The following is a 23,818-nucleotide window of genomic DNA, read 5'->3' as shown; positions in this document are numbered from 1 at the left end:
CTCCATAAGCCTTCCTTAAGGGAGACTTGATATATTGTTAAGGGAAGTGGGGATTTAGCCATTGGTTTAAATAAAAAAAAGTCGAACTAGCAGTTTTTAACTGCTCTTCCAGGCTGCAGGGGCAGGGGGGGGGCATTGGGTACTTTGTCACACAGGATGGCACAATTAGTGCTGCAGCTATGGTGGGGGGACACTCTGTTTTACATGCCCTAGGTAACGCTTGGTACCATACACAAGGGACTTATAGGTAAGCCAGCTTTTGTCAGTATGGAGTAGGCAATTCAACATAAACTTTGTAGTGGGTTAGAACACTGGCACTGAAGTCTGGTCAGCAGGCCTCAGTGCACTCAGATTCGAAAAACCAGCAGCTGGTAATCTAAATGGGGGCACATAATTGTGTGTTTGAGGGTTGTGGGGGTGACCGCCAAAAAGCCTTTATGCTCAGGACTAGATTATTAAGTACAGCTCAATACCATCAGTGTATTGATGACTCATCATAATATCCCCTTTGAAGGGCCCTCCAGGTGGTTCTACACTGAACCATTGGAAGAGCTCTAAAAGGCGTGGAATGATAATGACATTTATCTATACCTAATATCTTCGTGTTCCAGGATGTTGGAGTTTTAAAGATCAGATATAGCACGTATGCAGATCTGTAAAATGTGTTATGCTTTTTCTTTTCATTTTGGACGGATGATTGCCTCTCTTGAGTCATGTTGCGCTTCCCATCACTCCCCATTGGTAACTAGGAATGCGCGTACCGTTGTTTATGCCACGTTTTCATGTGTATTTGTTAAACATAAATCTTTAGAGAAAATCAGGATGTATGGGGTTACATTTGTGCAGCAATATAAATTCACACACCTGCGATATCATGACTATTACTACAGCTGTTTCCATTGTAAAGTAGTTGTTACATGCAAACTGTGAGGTAGTAAAAATTATTACTTTTGTTATACAATGGCATTCTGACTTTTTCGCTGTAGTACTGATGTGGAAATGCGTGTTCATTATGTGGTTACACAGTTGGTACAAATAATGTCTTACTGTGCCACATTTTCATTTCTTGTTAATTTTGGGAGCCCCTAAACTATGCAACACCCCATTCATATATTGTTTAATAGACAATTGTATTGCTATAAATAGAATAATATCGATCATTTGTATAGTGCACAACAGAAGTCTAATCGGCTTTCGGCTTTTGTACGCTTATTGCAAAGTGTTCAGGGCATATCTTAAAAAAATATTTGAAAGTTTACAGGTAGAGATTAGCATTTTTCTTAAAAGTGACTCAATACAATGTATTAAACTAAAAACACATCAAAATAACTACCCATTTGTAATAGACTCGTTAAGTTTTACCTGTCATCTGTTGTTGGTGTCTGTTCTGTCTTTCAGTGATTAGGCGCGTTTTTCACCTGTTGGGGTCTCGGTGTTTCAGGTCATATTTAGCTCTTGGTGTCTGCCTGGATCCCGGACTAAGCTCTCTGTATCAATTTTAGGTTTTGCCTAACTTTCTTCTACAACACAGCAACGCCTAGCAACAAATAGCCTTCTGTCTGAAGGTGACCAAGAGATAAAGTGAATAAATAGGTTGCAAGGAGTAGCTCCAAGAGACCCGATGAGTACATTTGGAAAGAGGTGTCTTCGTTTAGCGATTAGTGAATATTTTTTACAATTCTTTATGTATGTAGTGTAGTGTACTGAGCCTCTGTTGTAGCATGTTGCTTACCTTTGTCTAGCACACAAATGTATTTTGCTTGGCTCTTTGTTCTGTCTGTGTTGATCTTTAAACTTCTTTCAGCCCGACCATATCAAACATGCCCTCACAACTCTCCACTGACTTCCAATGGAGCAAGGATCAACTTCATGGCTGTGTGCTCTGCTCTGCTCTGCTCATAAAGAGGACAAAGGCGCAGGATCTGCAGAAACTGGCACCACACTCTACCCCTTTGAGCATCTTCTGTTTAACCTCTCTGGCCGTGATTGAGCAGCAGTCTGAGACGAACCTTAGGTAGTGCTGCAGCGCCACGGAATCCTAGCTATTATTTATACCGAATAGTGGATTCTGCACTAGAGGACGATGGATCGAAGCGACATAGGGTTGAGGGGATGCCATCAATAAGTAATGTAAGCATCATTAATAATCAACACAATCAATGATATAAAACCTCAGTCAATAACTACACCAGTTTATTGAGAAGTATTATGAAATTTATTCCCCTAGATTAACAATGCTAATGTCATGAAAATAACTCTCAAACACAAATGGTAAGCATATAGGATTAATAACGGTTGATTAGAACGTCTTATATATCTCAATTTGATTAAGACAACCAAAAAAATTATTTCCAAGAGAATCACACGTGTTAATACCAGAACAGGTAATAATGGCAAAGAATACATTAGTACAACACTCAAAAGATCTCAATATAAGTCATGAGCATATCAAATCAATTCCCTCACTAGCCACGAATTAGCATCAACATGTTGGGCTTCATGTAAAAATAATTTAGTAACACAAATTTAGAAAACCTCTTTAACTCGGGTTAATAAAAAATATTGTTAATATGCAGCATTCAATTCATAAGTTGCAGCTGGTACCTGGAAAGAAAAAGAGACACATATAACATTACAATGACATACGTTGCCAAAATCAGTAGTAGTAGCAACACGCAGTTTACTTCAGCTAGGGGTAAATCAGTTATATCTTCAGAAGATTTGGGCCTAACAACAGCTAAACCCACACTGCTACAGGAACACTAGAATCTTGACCCTAATCATCTGAACTCTGGTCATCTCATCTCTGGTCATCTCTCCTCTCCCTCCGACTCTACCTACGTTGTTATACTAATCTCTAAAAAAGCTTATGATTGGTCAATGTATGGGGTGGTTACGCTTCAGCCAATCAGCAACTAAATTGATAACCTAAAATATGACAATTTTACATTAACTAGAACATTTTCTTCAACTATATCTTTTCCTCTTCCATCTTGTCTGTAACTCTATTGTTTCATCGCCTCCCAAACACCTCTCCTCAGGAAGAAACTTTTACTGTATCGACTTCACTTCCATCCTCGAGGAAAAACCAAGTATTATTAGAACATTGGAATGTTGGCATGTCCATTGAAGACAATGGAGTGCCGCGGGCTTTTACTGGCCAGTAAAAGCCCGCAGCGCCAACATTCCAATGTTCGCTTTGTTCACAGCAACAGCTGTGAATAAAGCCTCAAGGAGCCTGAGGGGATTTTAATCCCCTCGGGCTCCGTGAGCAATTTGTTTTCTTTAATAGAACATTCTGCCCTGAGTGGCAGAATGTTACTATAGCCTTAGAACCCACCGTAGCGGGCTCTACCGGCTATTAAAGGCCCGCTCCCGCTTTAAATGCCCGAGCCAAAGGCTATAGTAACATTCTCAAACTATGGAACATTCAACTTATGCAATGCTCGATTAAAACATGACCTTGTAAGACACAATGCGGCAATCCACTAGGGGTAGCTGTGGACACATCTACTAAAGCTCCGAATGCACTATTATGTAAGCACACGGAATTATGGAATTATGGAAAAAAAACACAACATTTAGTTAGAGTTTTACTCAGTTAGGAACAGAAAACGAACTGTGGCAACCATTTTCAAAAGTCACCTGTTTTACACGTTAATTCATTATGCATTTAGTTGCACCAAAATCATTAAGAACATATTAGAAAATTCACAGTCTCACAGTAGTACAAGCCTAAGTACTGTTGAACCCCCTTAATGCAAACTTAAGATCTAAGCCAAAATATATGCGGTTCAGGAAACTCCTTAAAATTGAGCTTTTGAAGTGATTTTTGCTAAGTTCTTCTAGTTCAGGGGTCGTAAATAAAAATATTGTTAATGGCTAACCACCTCTCCTGCATAGACTCTTATCCCTCTTCTCTATATTATTTTGATCCCTCCTAATTAATTCATTCAACCCATAGCGTGATGAAAATATAATTATTGTGCAAGATGTTACTGCCCAGGCCACCTTACATAGAAATGGGTGTTTATTCCCTGTTTACTGGAAGCATTTGTCTAATAATGTATATATGCACTGTTTGTAGGACAGCAATATGTCTCATTCACATTATGAACAATATTATTGTGTGATTCTCAACAAATCGCTTTATCTCCCTGCAGTCTCATGATGACACATGAAGGTGAAGACACATGCACACCATTGGCAAATAATTGACAGGACCTATGTGAACTATTTGCATCATAAAGCATGTTACGCATGTGTAACTGAACACTGTTTTTTTATAAAACATTGTTCATGGCTGTGTAAACGGGAACCGCTTACCTTAATTTTTTTATAACAATTATTTTAGATATTTACTAGTGCACAATCTAGCTCCCAGAAGCAGCAGACCTCTTCACAGGCAAATTTAGCACTAATATTTTTGTAGCACAGTCCTCTCACCCATGAAAAGTAGATTGTAGAACAAACACAGTAGAGAAAGAATTACTTAACCCACGATGTGATGTCAAAGTGAAACGTGGTCTTCACTTTGGAACACAACTAACAAAGTTGTTTTTTGTACTTAGGCAGCTTAACTTCACCTCACATATATTTACAGTTTGACACACAGATAGATAACGTGATTTATGAAAATGAGTTGAGCCAAAACAAGTATTCAACCCCATCTCTTCAATCTCCAACACCTTGTACTGTGGCTGCAAGATCAATGGCATTCAATGTAGGGTGGATCAACGCCAAATTTAAAGGCTATTCTATTTTGGACATTAGACATCTTAAGCCACTGTTTGTAAATGTGCTTGGGCGAAGGCAGGGAGTAGCTTGTGCAGCAGAAGGCAGATTGGTTTTATAGAAGACTAACAGCTGTACGCTGTTCAGTGAAAAGGCGGCCCAATTTTACCCGCTCGCACAATCGGAATGAGTTTTAATTTTCTGAGAAACAAGCTGGCCTTACATCCTGTAAACAGCAGTTTTATTCACAGCGATGCTCACTGCGCTTCCAAAGCACCGTGGAGACGCTTACACTTCGAGTGAAGACAGGTTCTCCCAGAGCAGTAGTATGCACTATGTGGCTGAACAAACTCCAGCGTTGTTGGCACTGACAGAAGACCCTGACAGCACCAATATGAGCCTTTTAGTGCAGTGTTTAGTGCTGAACTGATGGATTAAACCCAGATCTGTGACTGGGGGTGAACGTTTGATTTGTTCTGCATTCCCTCCATCATCTGTTGTTTTTGCATTTGTCGCCCCAAGTGGGAAGGGTGTGCCCAGACGTGGGTCCCGTGCTTGCTATGCCACTAGATTCAAGCTAGCTTGGCTGATGAAGGGTACTACCCTGAAACCGGCCCCAGGATTCTTGTTTCTGGTCCAGGGAGAAACTGGCCTGGCAGATCGGGCTGGACTGTTCCCATGAGGAACAGGGTCAAGACTGATTTGCATATGACTGGGTCCAAACTGGAATGGCATGACAAGCAAAAAGACTGATGGATTGAACCCAGATCTGGGACAGGGGGTGAATGTTTGATTTTCTCTGCATTCCGTCCATCGTCTGTTGTTTTCTGTGTGTCCCCTATTGCACCAAAAACCTTAGGTGGCATGAAAATTACTCTAATGCCTAGAGGTTCAGGAGTGAGCTGTGAAAAATTAACCATGGCCTGGTGCAAGTTAGATCTTTCTACAAGAGTGCAAGCGAGTTAAGTCTGTTTAAAAGCCATTCCCTCATTATAAGATTTAATACAGTTGTCTCCTTCATGCAATTTGATGCAGTACAAAACTGCTCATCCTCTACGTAGCACCACTTATTTTAAATATAGCACACTGGTTCACCAGTAGATCTCAGGAACTGTTCACCAATAGCCTCAATTTCTTCCTTCTGAAGATTGCTGAAATGCAAGTTCTTTACATCAGTTGGTGACAAAGCAACTCGTGTTACCCAGTTGCTCTTGTATTCAGGTTTCTTTTTCAAGTCTTTATCACCAGGGAATATGTTTTGTGCCCATTGGTGCCATTCAATAAAATGGAACATGCCATTTTGACATAGCACTTCGGAGTTGATGACAGTCTAGGAAATGTGACATAATGGCCTTCTTCTGTCTACCCACCCTACACTCAGTACGTTTTATCATCTATATGCGCTGCTTAGTTGATGTCATCGGCAGTCAGTGGCTCAGTTTTAAAATGTAGGTTTTCAAGAATAAACCTTGGAAAATATTAGTTGAGATTAGTAACTGTATTGTTCATTGGGATGTTGTGTAATTAATATTGCAGTCATCATAAGATTAGGTGGTCAGGTCCTCCCGTGATACTGGCCTACAGTGCTTTGCTCAACACTGGTCTCCTCTAGGCTGACCTTTGGCAATGCTACTCAAGGCAAATGGCACCATTGGGGTCATCTGCAGGTTAACTTGTTGGCACTCCCTGACCAAGTGGTCAAGAAATTGGTAGACGTGCGCTATATCAACACTAGCTAACATAACACAGGATAACATCTTGTTCCAGTGTTCATGCGTATCTGCTCTGAGGTAAACATATGGTGTCTGCTAACCCTCAGCTACAGAGTCAAGTTGTGATTTGGCTTGATGGCATCAAATTTGCAGAGATAATAACAAAAAGTATAAAAATTGTGCCTTTCCCTTTGCTGCACAACTCTTCCCCTTGATTGCACCACTTGTCCTGTTGGATTCAGAGTTTCATGATTTGGCTTTTGAGTTTCTTGATTTGGCTGCTCACTACTTTTTGTATGTTGTGGCTACTAGCCAATAAGTAGATTTTAGCTAAACTGTGTAAAATGTAATTTAGCTTCTCCACAAGTAGCATATACAGACAGGAGCATTGTAAGTAGGTTTTAGTTGAACTGTCTAAAATTAAATTTAGCTTCTCCATAAACATTATAAACAGGCAGGAGCATTGTAGACAGGGCCGGATGATAGAGCACTACAGCTTCAGCAAGATAAAACAATTTTTAGGTCTTGACTACACAGTGCATGCACTGTCTCGAAAAGACATGTTGTTTACAGTTTAGTGGGCTTCAACCCACCCATAGGCTTACCATTTGTCCACTTTGATGTCGCTCTTGTATCCTTCCCGTTTCAGTGGCATGCATGCGTCCTGCCTCTTCCTATGTTTGGCCCTCCCCCAGAGCATGGACCTGCTACTGGTGTCCATCCACTGTTCCCATTTCAGGAGCGACTTTTTTCTTTGTTTTTGAGCACTCAACACGCGTGCTTGTGTTCACATCTCCTCCCACCCTCCATCCCACTGGCTTCTACCTTTTGCAGTGTAGCGTGGCAATGGTCCGCATACTCCACAGATCTATTGTTGCCATCTTTAAAAAAATAAAAAATATTAGGAAAATAAGGATAGTTGCAGCTTCCAAGGCAGCCTTATTCTCCCCTGCTAAACTCCAGCTCTACTCTGTAGCGTTGCCGATAACCACCCTGCCTGTATTGCCTGCTATGCCCTCCCTTAAGAGCATCCAGCTACCAGAGCGCTTATCCATTTGCAGCTCTCACTTTGTGCTTTATTGGCTCGCCTGCACTCCCACACAACACACCCCACTTTGATCAGTACCTCTGTTAGTCGGGTAGGGAGTGGGATGTGATGGGTTCACTTACTGGCTCCTGCAGAATTGGTTTCTCTCCCAGGCTCCACAAGAATAGGATGGCAACTGGACATACTAGCCGCAGAAAATACCTAAATGTACACAACTGTTAGAGTGTGTTATTTCGTGCTGGGAAATGAATAATAACGATGACATATGCAAGTCATTTCATACAAATGTATGAAGTAACACTATACACACACCATTAAAGCCATCCTTGTATGAGTGTTTGTCAGTGAAGAACCTTCAACCACTCATCAAATTTTATCAAACAATATTTTGATTGATTAGTCTTGTGGGCTCCTGCCTAAATGAATAACTTCTCCGTACTACAAATAACCTCACCCCAACATGCAAGGTAGGGAACAACGACTTGTACAGCATGTGGTTCTTCTCCCCTCCTCCAATCAGGAATTGTCCCTGCTGCAGAAGTCTGATACACAAGTGGGCTTCTTAGCCTAGGGCACTAGTATCTCCTATCCGCGGTGGACCAAAGTTTGACTCATTCATTCTTTTAGCCATCTTCTTCATTTGGAAGCTGCCCCTGGCTCTGTCAGAAAGCATTGCCCAAGTGTATAAACATTCACTGCAACCATTTCTCGAAGCCAACAGCTCTGTCTGGGCTGTGATAAGTGCACTTGTGGTGAAGTTTGTTTATACTCTGACAGTGGCCCCTCTCGTCTTGTAAACTGCCTGCTTTAGACATTCCCATTACAGTTTGTATACCTATCTTTGCAAGCAAAACTAATAGGTTATGCCACTCCATAGCACATGGCTAAAAGACGAATGTCAATAGCTTCCAGATTGCCGAGACCTAATGACTTTGCCAATGCTTGTTTCAAGAACTGGTGGAAATGGCCCATCGGTTCCTGCCATCAGAAGGGCTAATGGATGACTAAAGAAAAAAAAAGAGAACTGTCTGTATGTGAACAGAGCCTGCACAACTGACCTGGAGGGCAGTTATGAAAGGTACATGGCTGGCAGACTATCTAATATACAATTCTCACAAATAAGGAAAGAACTTGCTTTCTAGTCTTTTACCTCCGAGCACGTAACAAAATGGGGCGCTCAACCATTTGAAGCCTATAGTAAATCTCGAATCACCTGAAAATGTAGGTGTTTGGAGTTAGAGAAAGTTTGGTTTGCCCGGACTACAACTGTTGATGTCACTGCCCTGTTTCTATTTGACGTTTTTAAAGATTTTTGCTATGAGGTTATAAAAGCCTTGACTAAGATTCTACAAACCTCAAAAATATTTATCAAGGTATATACTGTTATTAGGGGTATGTGACATTCACATAATTTGCTTTTGCATAATTAAGTGGAATTTCGGAACAACTATACACATTAACACAAAATGCAAACCTAACATGTAGAGCTATATTAAATTAAGTTACATTTTTCATTGCACCCATTTTGGACTGAAGGATGCATTTTGTGCTAATATATCAAAAGTCGCTCTTATTCTGTTAATTTGCCTTGTACCTGCAATAGGATTTTTAGTCTTATGGACTTGAAATCATGCACGGTCGTAATTTTGCATAAACAAGCGTAATAGGAAATGCCAGAATTTATGCAGGTGTCATGAAAATTTCTGGTGGGCCTGGCAGCTAATGAAGTAGCATCCTATATGACTGAGTAGTTTTAATGAACCGTTTGATATTTTGTTTCTCCTTGAAAAATGTGTGGAATGCACTATATTCTACTATAGTAAACATATTGAAGAGAAACTCGGCAGCAGGAGACTTGGTACCGAAGATGAAGAGAATCCTGGCTACAATAGCAGCTGCTACCGACGTGATGGAAGATCCTCATTTTGCTGAAAATTGAACACGCGTTGAGAATTTGAGATGTGAAGTAGTAACGCCAATGTTGAAGGCACTTGGAGTGGATGCAACACTGACTTTATAATGTTACAAATTTTTTTATTTCCATTGTATTCTTACATTTTGTAAGAAATAATCAAGGCTCTTCAGAAGGACTGAACATTCCTTTATTCCTTGTACAACAGAGCTAAATAGTGTTTTAATGTATTTCTGAGACAAAAGTGGATCTTTAGTTAGGCTTGCGTAAGATAAACTAAAAGTGCAAAGAAACCAGCAATAAACGTAAACTTGGTTTTATGACAGGTTACAATCGAGCATAGTATTCGTCGCTTTTTCTTTTGCTTCGATTGAACCTGTTGCCATAAATATCATTAGAGGTGCATGGTTGGGCATGACTCCAGAATTATTGTGTAATCGCTGTGGGGTTTCGGTACACACTTCAGCGCATGTCCTTTTTGTGTGCCCTGCATAATAACCGTCAATGTTTGTTGAAACCATTGTTTTTTAAATACAGGGTGCACTGAGCAAAAGGATGACATCCAGCTTTAATTTATTCTAGTACATGTAATAGGTTTTAAAATTGGGTAACACGGTCCCCGAGGAACTATGATGCATTACTTTGCGGACATGTATGATAGCCCTGACGAAGTCGCAGAGAATATTCTTGGCTGCCGAACGACGTGTTGGCTGGAAATGTGATTGTACTGATCAGAAGAGAACATTGCAAACATGAAATAAAACGAGATGGATGTATGACAGCCATAAAGAGACTGGCATTGACCTTGTTTGAATTGTGGCACATGTGCCTTGGTCTTTCTTTTTAGATTTTAAAATTGTAACATTTTAAAATTATTTATGTGTGTGTATATATATATATATATATATATATATATATATATATATATATATATATATATATAGAGAGAGAGAGAGAGAGAGAGATATTATCTAATATCTACCTTTTGTCAAATGGATCTTATGGCAGATATGTATCTTATAAATAAAATTGAATTGACAGATTATAGTATTCTTCCATACACCACGATAAAAAGAAGTCTAAATTTTTTGGCAAAATAGGAATACACTTTGTCAATAATGTGCTGTAGGCCATAGTTTGCTCTTAATTATTATTAAAAGGTTTAAGAACACAATTACCCTAAGGTGTCCTGATGCTGAGCTGAAAGTCAGCCATAAAATGCACCCTATATTACTTAAATAGATGTGGCTTTAAAGCCTTTTGAAATTTTAAAAGATTAGTCTCGAAACGTTACTCATTAAGGAGTTTGTCCCATGGCTGAGTTGTGACCACTGAAAAGGCGTGACTACCAAGTCTTGCCTTGTGAAACTTCGTTACAATCACCAAATTGAGAGAGGATGAGCGTAGTAATCTAAGGGGGGTGTGCTTTGTTGAACAAATTGGAGATTTACCACACTGTGCCTAAAAGAAGATTTTGTTGCAGAGAGCCCTAAACCAACATCTTTTCCATATAGGTAGCCAATGAAGTTATTAAGATGTACTGAGATAATCTCAATTTTGTGGAGACCAAGTATCAGTCTTGCTGCATCGTTCTGGATTAACTACAGTCTTTCTATTAGATGACCAGGGATACTAACATACAATGCATTACAATAATGTAGCCTGCTAATGATCAGTGCTTGAATCAGTAGCTGCCTAGAAAATTGTGGGTTAAATAGGAGAATCTTTTTTTTTTTTTTATTCATTCATAATAAAAAAAAAAGATGTGTAAAAGAAGAGGTGCGGGTTAGGTCTTCTTCAAGGGGTGCCACTCCTGAGAATTTCATGTAGATGATATATCCATATGTTATACAGTTGCAGGACTGAGACCAACAGCCCTAGCCATACCCCTTTGCCCTCATGTTTTGACTCAAAAACAAATTTTACTGGCGTTTAGAATGCAATATAGCTTTTGTTTGCATGTGAAAATACATCTTTGGAAATAGTATGAGTGGCTCACTTCGAAGACCAAGGCCTTTAGTTTTGACCAGAGCTTTAAATAAAGGCTGATCAGCTAGACCGGGATCAAAGACAACAGCTGTGTTTTTGCCTTACAGGTTCTTCTTCGCGTTGTAAAGAAGATATTTCCAGATTTTGAATTTATGTGGATGGTCGATGAAGCCAAGAAGAACCTGCCCTTAGAGCTTGACTTTCTAAACGAGGGCCATAACGCTGAAAAACTGGCGCAGATGCTGGAACGTTTCAAATATCTGAAGGTAGGTGATTGGACAATGGCCACGCAGGTCCACTACAGATGGGTGTATGCAGCAACTGCATGCATGGGATATTCACTGACAGAACTGCCATAGGAGGAGATTGGTGCACAGGACCTTTCCTTTCTATACAAGAGGTGGGTTTCTCATGTGTCTCATCCCCAGTAGGTATTGTGAAGCTGTGAAATGTGTGTTATTTTTTGGTTAATAAAAAGGTGATCAAACCCTTTAGCGTACGACATGCGTCCCTCTGCCAAAGCTACAGTTTTTCTGCAGTTGCTTTACCTGGTTTGTAATTATTGATCCACATTTATACACATGACAATAAAATAAACCCTTTACGTATTTTATTTCAAATGGCCTTATTTCAATTAATTTATGTCCTTGGAAAGACATATTTGGGGATATGTAGACTAGCCAAGAGCTTAGAGTTCAGTTTGTATTTTGGATGGTTACTGGATTAGACATGAAAGCCTGTAAGGCACGACATATTTATTTAATGAGTTAAAAAACCCTTTTTCTTTTGAGGTACTTGTGTTTAGGCTTTCAAAAATTAAAGGAAAAGTTAGTTACCTTCGGTAGTCATCTTTTGTGGGGATACTCTATCTGTCTCTAGATTTCTCATATGTTGGTTGAGGGTCAACGGGAGAGGTTCAAAAGATCCACATTTCACACCCTTCTAGGCCAGTCCAAGACGAGGAAAATGACCTGGGCCCAGCCTTGGCAAATCTTCCTCGCAACCAGAGGCATCAAGGGTATGGGAGGAAACATGTAATGAAGGGGAAAGTTCCCCTCAGTCTTAACATGTCCCACAAGTCCCCCTTCATCAAATACTTGAGGGCACAGAACTTTGGACAAGGTGGGTTTCTGTGAGTGAGTAAGAGGTCCACCAGAGGAGTGATGCACAGAGCAAAGGTGTTTTGTAACACCTTCCAATGGAGACTCCACTTGTGATTGGTAAGATGACACTGAATATCTAACCTGGTGTAAAGACAGCAGGCCAAATGGTTGGCTACAAGACATAATAAAGTGTGTGTATCCAACCCCAGACCATTGGTGCTTCTTGATGGAGAAAATGAGTTCCCTCTTTCTCCTTCTTGTTGATGTACAACATCATAGTTATATGGTCTGTAAAGGTCCGCACAGATTGACCGCTGAGTGAAGGAATGAAAGCTTTGAGCACCACCTGAATTGCCATTAGTGTGAACAAGTGAAATACCTGCTTCTTTGGAGACCACAGACCTCTGATATCTAGTTTCTCTAGATGAACACCCACTCTCAGGTAGCCGTTTCCAACACCACAGTGGCTATGGCTGATCGAGGGAAGAAAGATATCCTTTGAGAAATGTGCTCTTCCACCAACCACAAAGTCGAGACTGCTGCAATGTCCCATGAGATCACAATTGTGTCCACTAGATCTCACCCATGCTGGAAACACTGCATTTGGAGGCACCACCAGAAAGCCCTCAAGTGCCAGTATGCATGCATGACCTGGAGGATGCATGAAACTGGAGGCCAAGCAGGCAGGGAACAATCAGGACTGGAACATAAGCTACCTCCTGAAACATTTGAATTATAAACTAATTGTCTCTGGCTCTCAATTTAGGAAAAATGCAAATTTCCTATCCAGTTCTGCCTCCATGAGCAATAGGCACTGAGAGAGCTCACAGTGAGACTTGGACATGTTGAAGGAAAAAAAAAAAACAATTTGAATAGTAGAGATACTGTTACCTGCACGTGATCAACACCTTTCCTGTTGAACTGGATTTGAGCAGTCAGTTACTCAGGTACAGAAATACAATGATACCCAACTCCCAGAAAGCTGCAACCAACGCATCACCTTGGTGAAAACTCAAGATGTGGATGTTCGTCCAAATGGGAGGACCACACATTGATAGTGAGAGGGCTCTGCCGCAAAACCAGGTACCTCCTGTGCAACTGTAGGATTAGTGGGTGGAAATACGTGTCTGGTAAGTTGATACAACAACATCCCATTTTCTGCTTTTAGTGCCAGAAGAACCTGAGCCAGGGACAGCATTTTGAACGTTTTCCTGCAGAGGTAAAATTACAAGAGCCTTAGTTCTAAGACTGGCGGAAGACCACCCTCCTTGGGGACCCGAGGTACATAGAACAGCACCCCTGCCCAACTTCCTGGCGTGGAACAAACTCCGCCACTCCTCACTGCAGCAGGGTCACCTTCTCCTGCTGCAGGATTGAAAGATGGACTTCTGACTGAATGGTATCTCAGAAAGATTCTGTTGGAAGGGTAGGACATATACCCCCTTTCTACAATAGGAAGGACCCATGGATGCTATGGTTTTCCAGGCCTACAGGAAAGAAAATACTAGTCCTCCCATGGGCCACACTTGCTCCCGCAGGAAGACATAAAAGAAGATTTTCAGGTTTTGTAGGGAAAGAGGAGGAGGAGAAGGGCTTCTGGGTCTGATTGTCCCCACTTTTGCCCCTGCCCTTAAACTGCCAAAGAAAAGGATTGTTCTGCAAGGTAGTCTGAGGTAGTTCATGTTGCCAAAACTGAAACCCTTTATCTGAAAATGTGGGCTTTGTCAAACAGCGTGTCCAGCAATGTGGCCTGGACTTAGCCCAGGACCTTGTTGACGTGAGCCAGCTCCTGCGTTTTGTTTACTAAAGGACGGTGACTGGACCATCTACTTTTCTAGGGAAGGATGCACTAACAAGAATGGTGGGTCACTTGGAGCTGGTCTGTATCTTCCGGCCAGCTTGCGGTTCATTGTTGGTGCTGATGTGTGTTTCTCCCAGGATTCCCTTATCTGTTGCAGCAGTGCCTCATTAAAAGGCCCTAGTGGTTCGCCCAAAGTGGAAGCAGTGTGTGGGACATCTGTCAGTATTTAAGATTTTGATCCCCCATAGGGAAGAGCCAATTCTAATACCTTTACTGCCTTTCTGAGGATCACTTGAAACAAGGCTACTTCTTTCTCTGGAGTACTTGGAGGAAGGTGATGAACTAGAGGGGGAATCTCAAGCTGGAGCTTAATCCATGTCTAAGACAGATAGTTGGTTCAGGTTATGAAAAGATTGGCCTTGCTCTCTTTTGTAGCCTTGGAGTTCATGCTACAACACTGCTTGTAAGATAACGAATTACACCACAACCTCAAGCACCACAAGCCGATTTTGTGTGCATCAGTTATGGACATTTTCCTCTCACAATGCGACTGTGCTTAAACCCTGACTTCTTGGTGTGTGACGTCCCTGAAGCACTGCACAAAAAATAATTTGTGAGAAATCTCCAAGAATCTTACTAGAACATGACAAAAATCAAAGTGAGAAGCTCTGCATTAACATCAAAGGGTGTGGTAAAAAAGGAACTGATGTTTGTGAACCAGGGTAGTTGCTTTATGGCTTCGGTCACCTCACTGTGGTGGCGTTTCTGCACTGAGATAGGGCTAGCTCCCCCTGCCCCTCATACCAAGAACAGTTATATCTAGTTTTTGGATCCAGTCTGACACCTGGGGATATTTAACAGGTGAGGAATCTGCAGGTAGAAACATCCATTAGAAAGTGGAATACAGTAATAATGCTGAAGCATAAGTTGTTTCTTTGCACCATTTTTCAAGGTTTAAACTGCCTGGCTGTGACACGTACTCTTCTGATGCACCTGTTGCAACATGCACATTGAGTATATTGTCTCTCGAGTTTTTATCTTTAAACACACAGTGGCTTGTACTTTATATGCCTATACTAGTGTTTGTAACCAAAATGTCAGGCTTTGTTTCTCCATGACCTCTTGTTTGCAGGAAACACGGGGCATTATTGTAGATGAACCTGTCTGTTTTCACATCGGAGTAGATGAATTGCAGAGGTTAGTCAGCTCTCCTTTATTTTTCTTAACACACAATGTTATCTTCTATTGATACAGCACAACTCATGGATTTTTGTTTCAACTATGGCCTGTCACTATAAAACTACTAGTAGCAATCTAGTTTTCATGTTTCCCCTGGAGTTTCTGTGCCTCATGGTCAGGTTGTTGAATGGACTTAAAAGAGCTCTAGTTTATAACTGGGTGATTGCTTTCAAGATTGTTCTATTTCCTAGACTACCCAGGCTTAAACTTATGGCAGTCCAGGGAACTGGAAGCGGGCGTATTTGGGGATGTGTTAGACCCAGGAAGGAACATTTTTTCATTGGTAATTCCCTATCCAGGCAACAAAATAGTTCCCACCTAGGGAACTGCAAGTGGCCATATTTGGGGTACCATAGTCCCAGGACTGATTTTTTTTTCTATTGATAGATCCCTATGGGCCTGGTGAACCTTTTGGAAAAGGTTTGGGATCTCCGGAAGCAAAGGGTTCTCTAAGGACCTAGGATGTTTGTGGTTTAGACCCCTTCCCAATTGACAGATGTTGTGGATGTCAAATGAGGGATCACACACTCACAGCAAACCATATGGTGAGCAGTATGGGCCACACCATAATGTGAGCCAGAAAGAGAATGTGCACTATAGCTGGGGCAATAGGAGTACTATTGTTGGTGCACAGGTGTTTGATATTTTTTGCCTTGCTGAGTCATAACTACACCATGCTCATCTCTGAATATCACTGTCATCAGTCTATCCTGCCGTATCAACTGTGGTTACTCTGAAACTGACATCACTGTTTCTGAGGTACTGCAGGCAGGTCTTCCCTCAGTTTAGAGGCTGACGTCCTCCTACAGCAAAAGGATACTCCCCAGCTACAAAGTCGGCAGATCTAGCCATTATGCCACATCCTCTCCCGCCCCAGAGACCACCACCTTCCTGTTGCCGGACCACTGCCAGCTAAAGGAGGGGGTCCACACAGCCCCCCTCTTGGAGCCATTAATGGCCATGGGGATCCCCATTTCCAAGGGTTGGCTCCTGCTAGCTCTTGGGAGATAGCTGTTTGGTTTCACTTGACAGGAGCTGTGACAGCACTCGCCAAGCGAGAGCAAATACCAACTCTACTTCCAGCAAGTAGGAGGTGTAAAATTGCTCCCGCTTGCTGGGAGTGGAATTTTCATCTGTTTCCCTACCTGCTGCCATGCTGGCAGGGAAACAGTTGAAAGATTGTTCCTGCATGCTCGGAGCTGCATATTTAACAGCTCCCTGCCTGCTGGATCAATGCCTGCTTCCCGCAGGAGGCAGGAAGCCAGCTGGGACTGCAGGGGCCTTCAGGCTCCCCGCTTCCCCTATCATTGTAAACTGGGTGCCGTGGGTGGGGCCAGAACACCTAAGTAGACATGGCCGGGCCACAGGGTATGGGGTCACTGAGGCCGAAATCAGACCGGGGAGGGAGGCCACGTCGAACTCCTCCTCCTCTCAATAATGAGCAGGCCCCGGGGGATAGTGTCTGCCTGGCCAATATCAGCCTGGGAAGGGGGGGGGGGGCTGTGCGTCCCCCTGACAGAATTACTTTTTTATGGGGCCCTGGAGGAGGTGGCGGCGACCCCTGGGGCCTCGGGGAAGGGGGGGGAGTCCACGTGGCTCCCCTGCATACTTCTAAAATGTAGCCCCGAGGAGGTGGTGGAACCCCGGCCATATTAAAGCCCCAAGAGGGGGGGGTCCTGTTCGATCCTCCCGCCCTCCGTTTTGCAAAAAACAAAAAAAGCCCCAGAAGCTCAAAAGAGCTAAATGGAGAGGGGTCGGTGCGCCCCCCTCCAATATTGTAATAAAGCCCTGGAGAGTTGGTGGTCCCCGGGGATCAAAAGAGCTCTAGTAGGGGGGGGGCCCATGAGCACCCCTCCTTTTTTACCACAAGACCATGCTTTTTTTAAAAAAAAAATATTTTCGCCAGATTTACGGATCCGCTGAGAATTGGGCTAGGGGATCAGGTTATTCCTACTGTAACCCCCCTTTTTTCTTTTTTTTTTTCCAAAGGCTGTGCATGGTGCGAGGTTGGCAGCTGAATGGGGTTTTAGCCGCAGGGCCTGCCCTGCGGCCAACTGCCCGGCGTGTATGGCCAAAGGTTGTGCGTGGTATGGGTTGGATGCATATAGGGGTAGGCCGCAGGCCCTTTGGCAAATCCTGTTTCACCATAGTGACACTGAGGTGGGTGCTTAAATGTGGTTGGCCAAAGGGCCTGGCCTGGGCCAGGCACTGAAACCAACCCTGCAGCGCATGGCCAAAGGCCGTGAGTGGCACAGCGTTGGGTGCTTATACAGGGTACTGTACACACTGTGGCACCCGTTGTCCAAAAGTAAAGTCCCTAATATGCAGACCCCTTCTCTTGTTACTATGTAACCCACTTTACTTATACATAAACATTCACTCACTTAAGTTCATAATTGCTTATATATATACAAAATAAACATTTCCAATAATCCTACAATTTCATTATTTACGTGTCTAGTTTAATGTTCACTCACACAAACAAAAGTACCCCTTTGCCATATCAGAATTAATATAACACAATGTCCAATTTCATCACTCCATCTCCTTCCAAGTAGATCAGATATATTCCAGTTGTTCCATCTGATTCCAAAGTCCTTTGAAATTTGACCTCAATTGTTCTCGTAATCCTTCGCAATACCTAATATTTAAGTAGAAGTCCAAACTGAATCAGATAGGTCCAAGTTCTTTATAACGACCTCACAGCCAACACGTGTTTTGTCGTTTCACTTATCTTGGATTACTTGTGGTCCTATATTATATGATGACAATTAGTGCGTGTGCATTATCTTTTCTCTTCATTCTCTAACTAGATGACTTCTAGTGCATGATAAGGATAGTTACACATGGGGTGCTTGTATATATTAATATTGGATCACTCTTAGAGCTAACTATAGTCACTTGTTACTAATCTTTTCACAGAATTCGTCTTGGAGATGGGGTCTCACGGTGGTACTGAGACTTTATATATCCATGAAGGAAATCATTAGTATTATTATATTCAACGTGTTTTTCATGGCTTTTGGGTTCCAGAATTGCAAAGTATTGATGCGATTAAATTCCAGCCCTGAGGAAGTCAAATGACGAAACACGTGTTGGCTGTGAGGTCGTTATAAAGAACTTGGACCTATCTGATTCAGTTTGGACTTCTACTTAAATATTATGTATTGCGAAGGATTACGAGAACAATTGAGGTCAAATTTCAAAGGACTATGGATTCAGATGGAACAATTGGAAGATATCTGATCTACTTGGAAGGAGATGGAGTGATGAAATTGGACATTGTGTTAAATTAATTCTGATACGGCAAAGGGGTACTTTTGTTTTTGGGAGTGAACATTAAACTAGACACGTAAATAATGAAATTGTAGGATTATTGGAAATGTTTATTTTGTATATATATAAGCAATTATGAACTTAAGTGAGTGAATGTTTATGCATAAGTAAAGTGAGTTACATAGTAACAAGAGAAGGGGTCTGCATATTAGGGACTTTACTTTAGGACAACGGGTGCCACAGTGTGTACAGAAGCAGTCTGACTATTGTACAGTCAGCATTTGGGGTCAGGGTGCATTCCCCATAGTAGTGCACCGTTGCATACAGTTGAGACAGTGTTTGTATTACGTTGTGAAATTTCCTTGGTGCACCGTATCTCCCCTCTAAATACACCTCTCTAGTGTACGGATTATATGGTTATACAGGGTAGGCTGCAGGGCCTAGCCTGTGGCCAGGCCCTGCCACCTTTCCTCTGCTACACATGAGCAAAGGCTGTGCGTGGTGCAGAATTGTGTGCATGTAGGGGGTAGGCTGCAGGGCCCAGACAACCCCTGACACATATGACCGAAGGCCATGCATGGCAAGGGGGTTGGGAGCTTAAAGAGAGTAGGCTGCAGGGCCTCGCCATAGGCCAGGCCCTTTGGCCAACCTCTATCACACAAAGCCGAAGGCCGTGCACGACGGTGGTTGGATTAACGTAAAGTAATTAAAATTACTTACCTTTAAACAAAAAACATAGAAATTCACTTGAAAAAACAAAGCTTAAAGGGTCATTATTGTTAGGATATAGAATTCACCTGTTCTAGTTATTTCAGGTAAATATAACTCGTGCCCCAGGGTAACTATAACTTGCACCCTCACCATGTGCCTCTTATTACCCCCAGCTATTACAGCACTCATGAGATCTTTTATAACTTCATTAATAATACCAATGCAACATTTGCAGTAAAATTACTGATAAGAAAACTGTGCATGACGACGGCGCAGGTTGTAGTTACCTTAGGGCACGAGTTATAGTCATTTGAAATAACTCTAACTATAACTGCTGAATTCCTTTGGTTTTGTATGTTTGAAATGTGAGTGTACCCATAAAGTCCATGTAACCTTTGTTTTTTTTAAGTGAATGTCTTATGTTTTTTAATTCTATTTCCTAACTAAAAGACCCTGTGACCTTTGTTTTTTTCAGTATATATATATATATATATATATATATATATATATATATATTGCAAATGAAACCAGAATCCACGCGGCACTCCAAACAACTTTGTCTTTAATTTTTCATGAATGGTAAACACAAAATGAAGGGCTTGTTCTTAACGGCTAGGCGTTTCGACCAAACGGTCTTCTTCCAAAGCCTCACTCTTACCAAAAAGCCCCGCCCCATCCCCATTCTCATATATTTATCCATTACTAAACATAAAAGAAATACTAATAATGTTTTCACTACAAGAAATTAAATCCCCAGCCAGACCTTCTCCAGGACTATTAAGATGTATTAGGAGCACATGTTTTTTAGAAACACTTACACCGATTAGCTGGACACAGCTTGTACAAAATTTGGTACAAAAGTGGTATGGTAGTTACCTGCCACAATGTAAACTATAAAAAACTAAAAACTAGCATACTCTTGGTTTATGTCATCGGTGATATCATCAGTGATGTCCTCAGTGATGTCGTTTGAGATCTCATCAGTGCTGTCATAAATTAGGTCATAGGACATGTCATGAGTGATCATAAGCAGTGCATGGCAGGGGCACAAGTGATAAGCTAGTTTTTTGTGGAAAGACAAGAACTTTTGCAATGTCAAACTTAGGTCTAAGGACCAAAGAGCAGGGGTGCTAGAATGACACCCTAATTTAACTACAGATTAGTGTGTATTTTTGGCACAGCCTGAAGTTTTTGGCCCGGCCTGATCATAACCCAGGTTCCAGGAAAGAGCTCCTTAACAGCTTGTAATAGCATTGGAGAAATCCTCCTAGTCCTCACTTATGTCATTAACAAACCCTGCCTACCCCGGCAAAAGCAAACTTGAAATCATTAAGGCAGGGAGACATAACATTCATGACCTTAACATTGGTAAACTAGTAGCAAGAGTGCAAGTACATTGTCACTGTTGTCACATTGAGGTCTAACCCCATTTTTATAGCAAGGATTCTGTGTTTTTCCTTTCTCTATCCTGCCCGGAAGTTCTTTTAATAAATTGTGGGCATAAAGTTATGCCCCCATCTTTAGTTTAGCCTTTAGGCGATAGTTTGATACAGAGACTGGTTCTCCTTTCGGAATACCGGACGCAGAATAGAGCCTTTCTATGACTGGTATATTCTGGCCCAGTCAGCATGATCTAAAGAGTAGATGTAGACCTTGAGATCAATATTAAAGGTGTGTAGGAGCTGAGAGACATATTTAACAGCAGGTTAGTTGGCATCTTTTCCTTCGGAGGCTATGACCAGTTTACCGACTTCTTTACCGTCTTCTGGGCCAAGTTATTAAATGGGCTAAAATATGAGGTCATCATTTGGGATGTAGAACCTGTTGACTAAGAACTGCGTAATTATAAAAATAACACCTTGCAGGCCTTCAGCTCTGCTTTGGCTGGTCCTAATTAGTGAAGACCTTGTTTTTCTCTGAGTTTACCTCCTTTTATAAAGATCAAAAATATACATAGATTTAATTCAGAAACATTTTGCTTCAACCTGGTGCTTCTTGGGCAGTGTCTCTAGCTCCTCTGACCATTGGGGGACTCCCTTAACGTATTTCATGCACTAAGCACATGTCGCCGTCACTCCGCGCCTGCATGTTCTCTCTATTTATATAATCTCCAGCCTATGGGAGGATGAGGCTGGCTGGACACGCCTAACTCTCGCAGTCTTTCTCTCCCTCCTGTCTCTCTTGCCACTCCCACCTCCCGCCCCCACATACACATTGTGCTCCTGCTTTTAAATACATATATTAGCCGTACATCTACAGCTAATAAAGCAGTCTTTAGACACAGTTGTGACAATGGTCTCAAAAGATGCTGGAAGAAATCACACTCTCCCACAGCAGCTACAGATTCCTTGTATCACCATGATGCTAATAAGGTTTAATTTGCCACTCGATGTTTCAGATAAGTACTCTGTTAATTTGGCAATTTGCCACAGCTTTATCAAATTGTAGACCCACAGCTGACCATAGTTTGATGATTACAGATCATTTCATTCAAACAGCTCAGCTTAAAGTTTATAGTAAAGACCTTGGAATGAAGATCTTTGTCTTTGCTCCCTTGCTGGCATATGTAGCACATTGCTGTTGCTGGATCAAAAAACATTCTTTCCTCCTCCAGCCAGGTAACTGGAGACAGGTCAGTGGGTCTATGAAGACCCTGTAGATGGAAACATCTTCTTTCACTCAACCTGTGCAGCAAGTGGATACTCTAGTATCTGGAAAGATCTCTGTAGAAGAAGCATTCTGTGATACATGCAGACACTGTCCCCTGCACTCATCTGTCAATGCAAGCTTACTGTACATATTGTACTGTAATAGTATTTATATAGCGCTTACCACCACTGACGAGGCATCGAAGTGCTTTTCGGCGAGTAGCACGCTACTCCGGAACCCAAGAGGAATTAGTGGTGGATTAGTATAGGGAAATAGGAGTTCAGTTTTAGTATTTTTAGGAGTTAATTTGAGCAGAGGATATGTGAGTTTATTAGTTGGATTGATAAGAGCAATGGAGGGATAGAGGAGGGAAGAATCCAGAAGTATAATTGGGAGTTAATAGTAATAAGATGAGGCTTGGGATGAGTAAAGGAGAGATGGAGAAGGGAAGAGTCTGAGGAAAGGGTTAGGGAGATCATAGTAGCAGGAGGGGTTTTGGATGAGTCAAGGTGAGATAAATGAGGGAAAATGTATTAGGGTTGTTTGGGAGATCATGGTAGTAAAGTGAGGTTTGGGTGAGCTAGATGTGGAAGAGGAGGGAAGAGCTTAGTATGATTTTTCACTGCTTATAGCATCTCAAAAAAATGTACCGTGCAATACATGGATGGGATAAATGAGAAGAGTATCCAATATGTATATCTACAATTCCACTGAAATACAAAATAAAATCCAACATCACTTTTGATGCTTCACAAACTAGACTTAGTCACCTTGATTTCAAGATAATGTGGGCAGCACAGTCATGGTACAAGGCTGCTGTGGACATGAAACCAATCACCTTTAGAAATCCAACCATGAAATAAACAAGCATGTTGCATGCTAAACGAAACATTCAATACAATTCAGCAAGTGCAAACACCCAGTGTGCTTCTGAAGAGCCACATGGAAAAATGACTGTTTTGTCTAACTAAATTATTGTGCAATGTGTAAAAAAAGGATACGGGCTGGAAAGAGAGCTGGGCATTCTAGAGTCAGTGTGGGATTCTCTACCACTCAAACAAAAAAATACATTTTAAACTAAAAAGGATTAAGAAACACTAGTTCATAAAATGCAAGGTAGGCCAATGTGCGGTAATGGACACTTACACTTGTACATCTGCACAATTTAACAGTTTGATACCACTTGTAATGCTCCCAGAATGCTGCTTGATTATATGTAGTAGACTGCCAGCAATATAAGTGTTTTTTTGCTTTCGAAATAAAACGTACACAAAAAAAAAATCCAACTTGAAATAGCCTTTTGCTAAACTGTTATGCAACTTTACGTACCGTTTCTCTAAACCACCAAAATGTGTTTGATATATGCCAATATTTTTAAAAAATGAGGGACAATTAGTGTAAAGCTATTGCGGGCAATATGGAAACAAATAAGCCAAGGTCCCAACTACTAAAGAAAGACACAAAAGTAAACCTGCATTATATGCTGTTGCATTCGTGCAGATCTACGACGTTCAGAAATGTGTAATTGTTCTTCCAAAGTATGCTTGGAAACCGTACTCCTAGCAAAGTTTTATAGCTTTCTTTTTTGCATGAGCAAATACATGGTCACACATGCGAATTCCACCCTGTAGACTTCTTTCCAAG

General features: G+C 41.6%; 1 protein-coding gene across 2 annotated transcripts in view; it reads left to right on the top strand.

Moving 5' to 3' along the window:
• ADCK1 (aarF domain containing kinase 1) overlaps positions 1–23,818 on the top strand; it is a 699,440-nt gene that overhangs the window by 503,299 nt on the left and 172,323 nt on the right. For both annotated transcript variants that reach the window (XM_069208397.1, XM_069208398.1), the window contains exon 6: positions 11,503–11,661. In XM_069208397.1, coding sequence (XP_069064498.1) covers positions 11,503–11,661 — 159 coding nt within the window. The remainder of the gene's footprint in view (positions 1–11,502; positions 11,662–23,818) is intronic.

Source organism: Pleurodeles waltl, chromosome 9 (genome assembly GCF_031143425.1).
Source record: "Pleurodeles waltl isolate 20211129_DDA chromosome 9, aPleWal1.hap1.20221129, whole genome shotgun sequence".
NCBI lineage: Eukaryota > Metazoa > Chordata > Amphibia > Caudata > Salamandridae > Pleurodeles > Pleurodeles waltl.
This window is presented reverse-complemented; position numbering and strand designations above follow the sequence as displayed.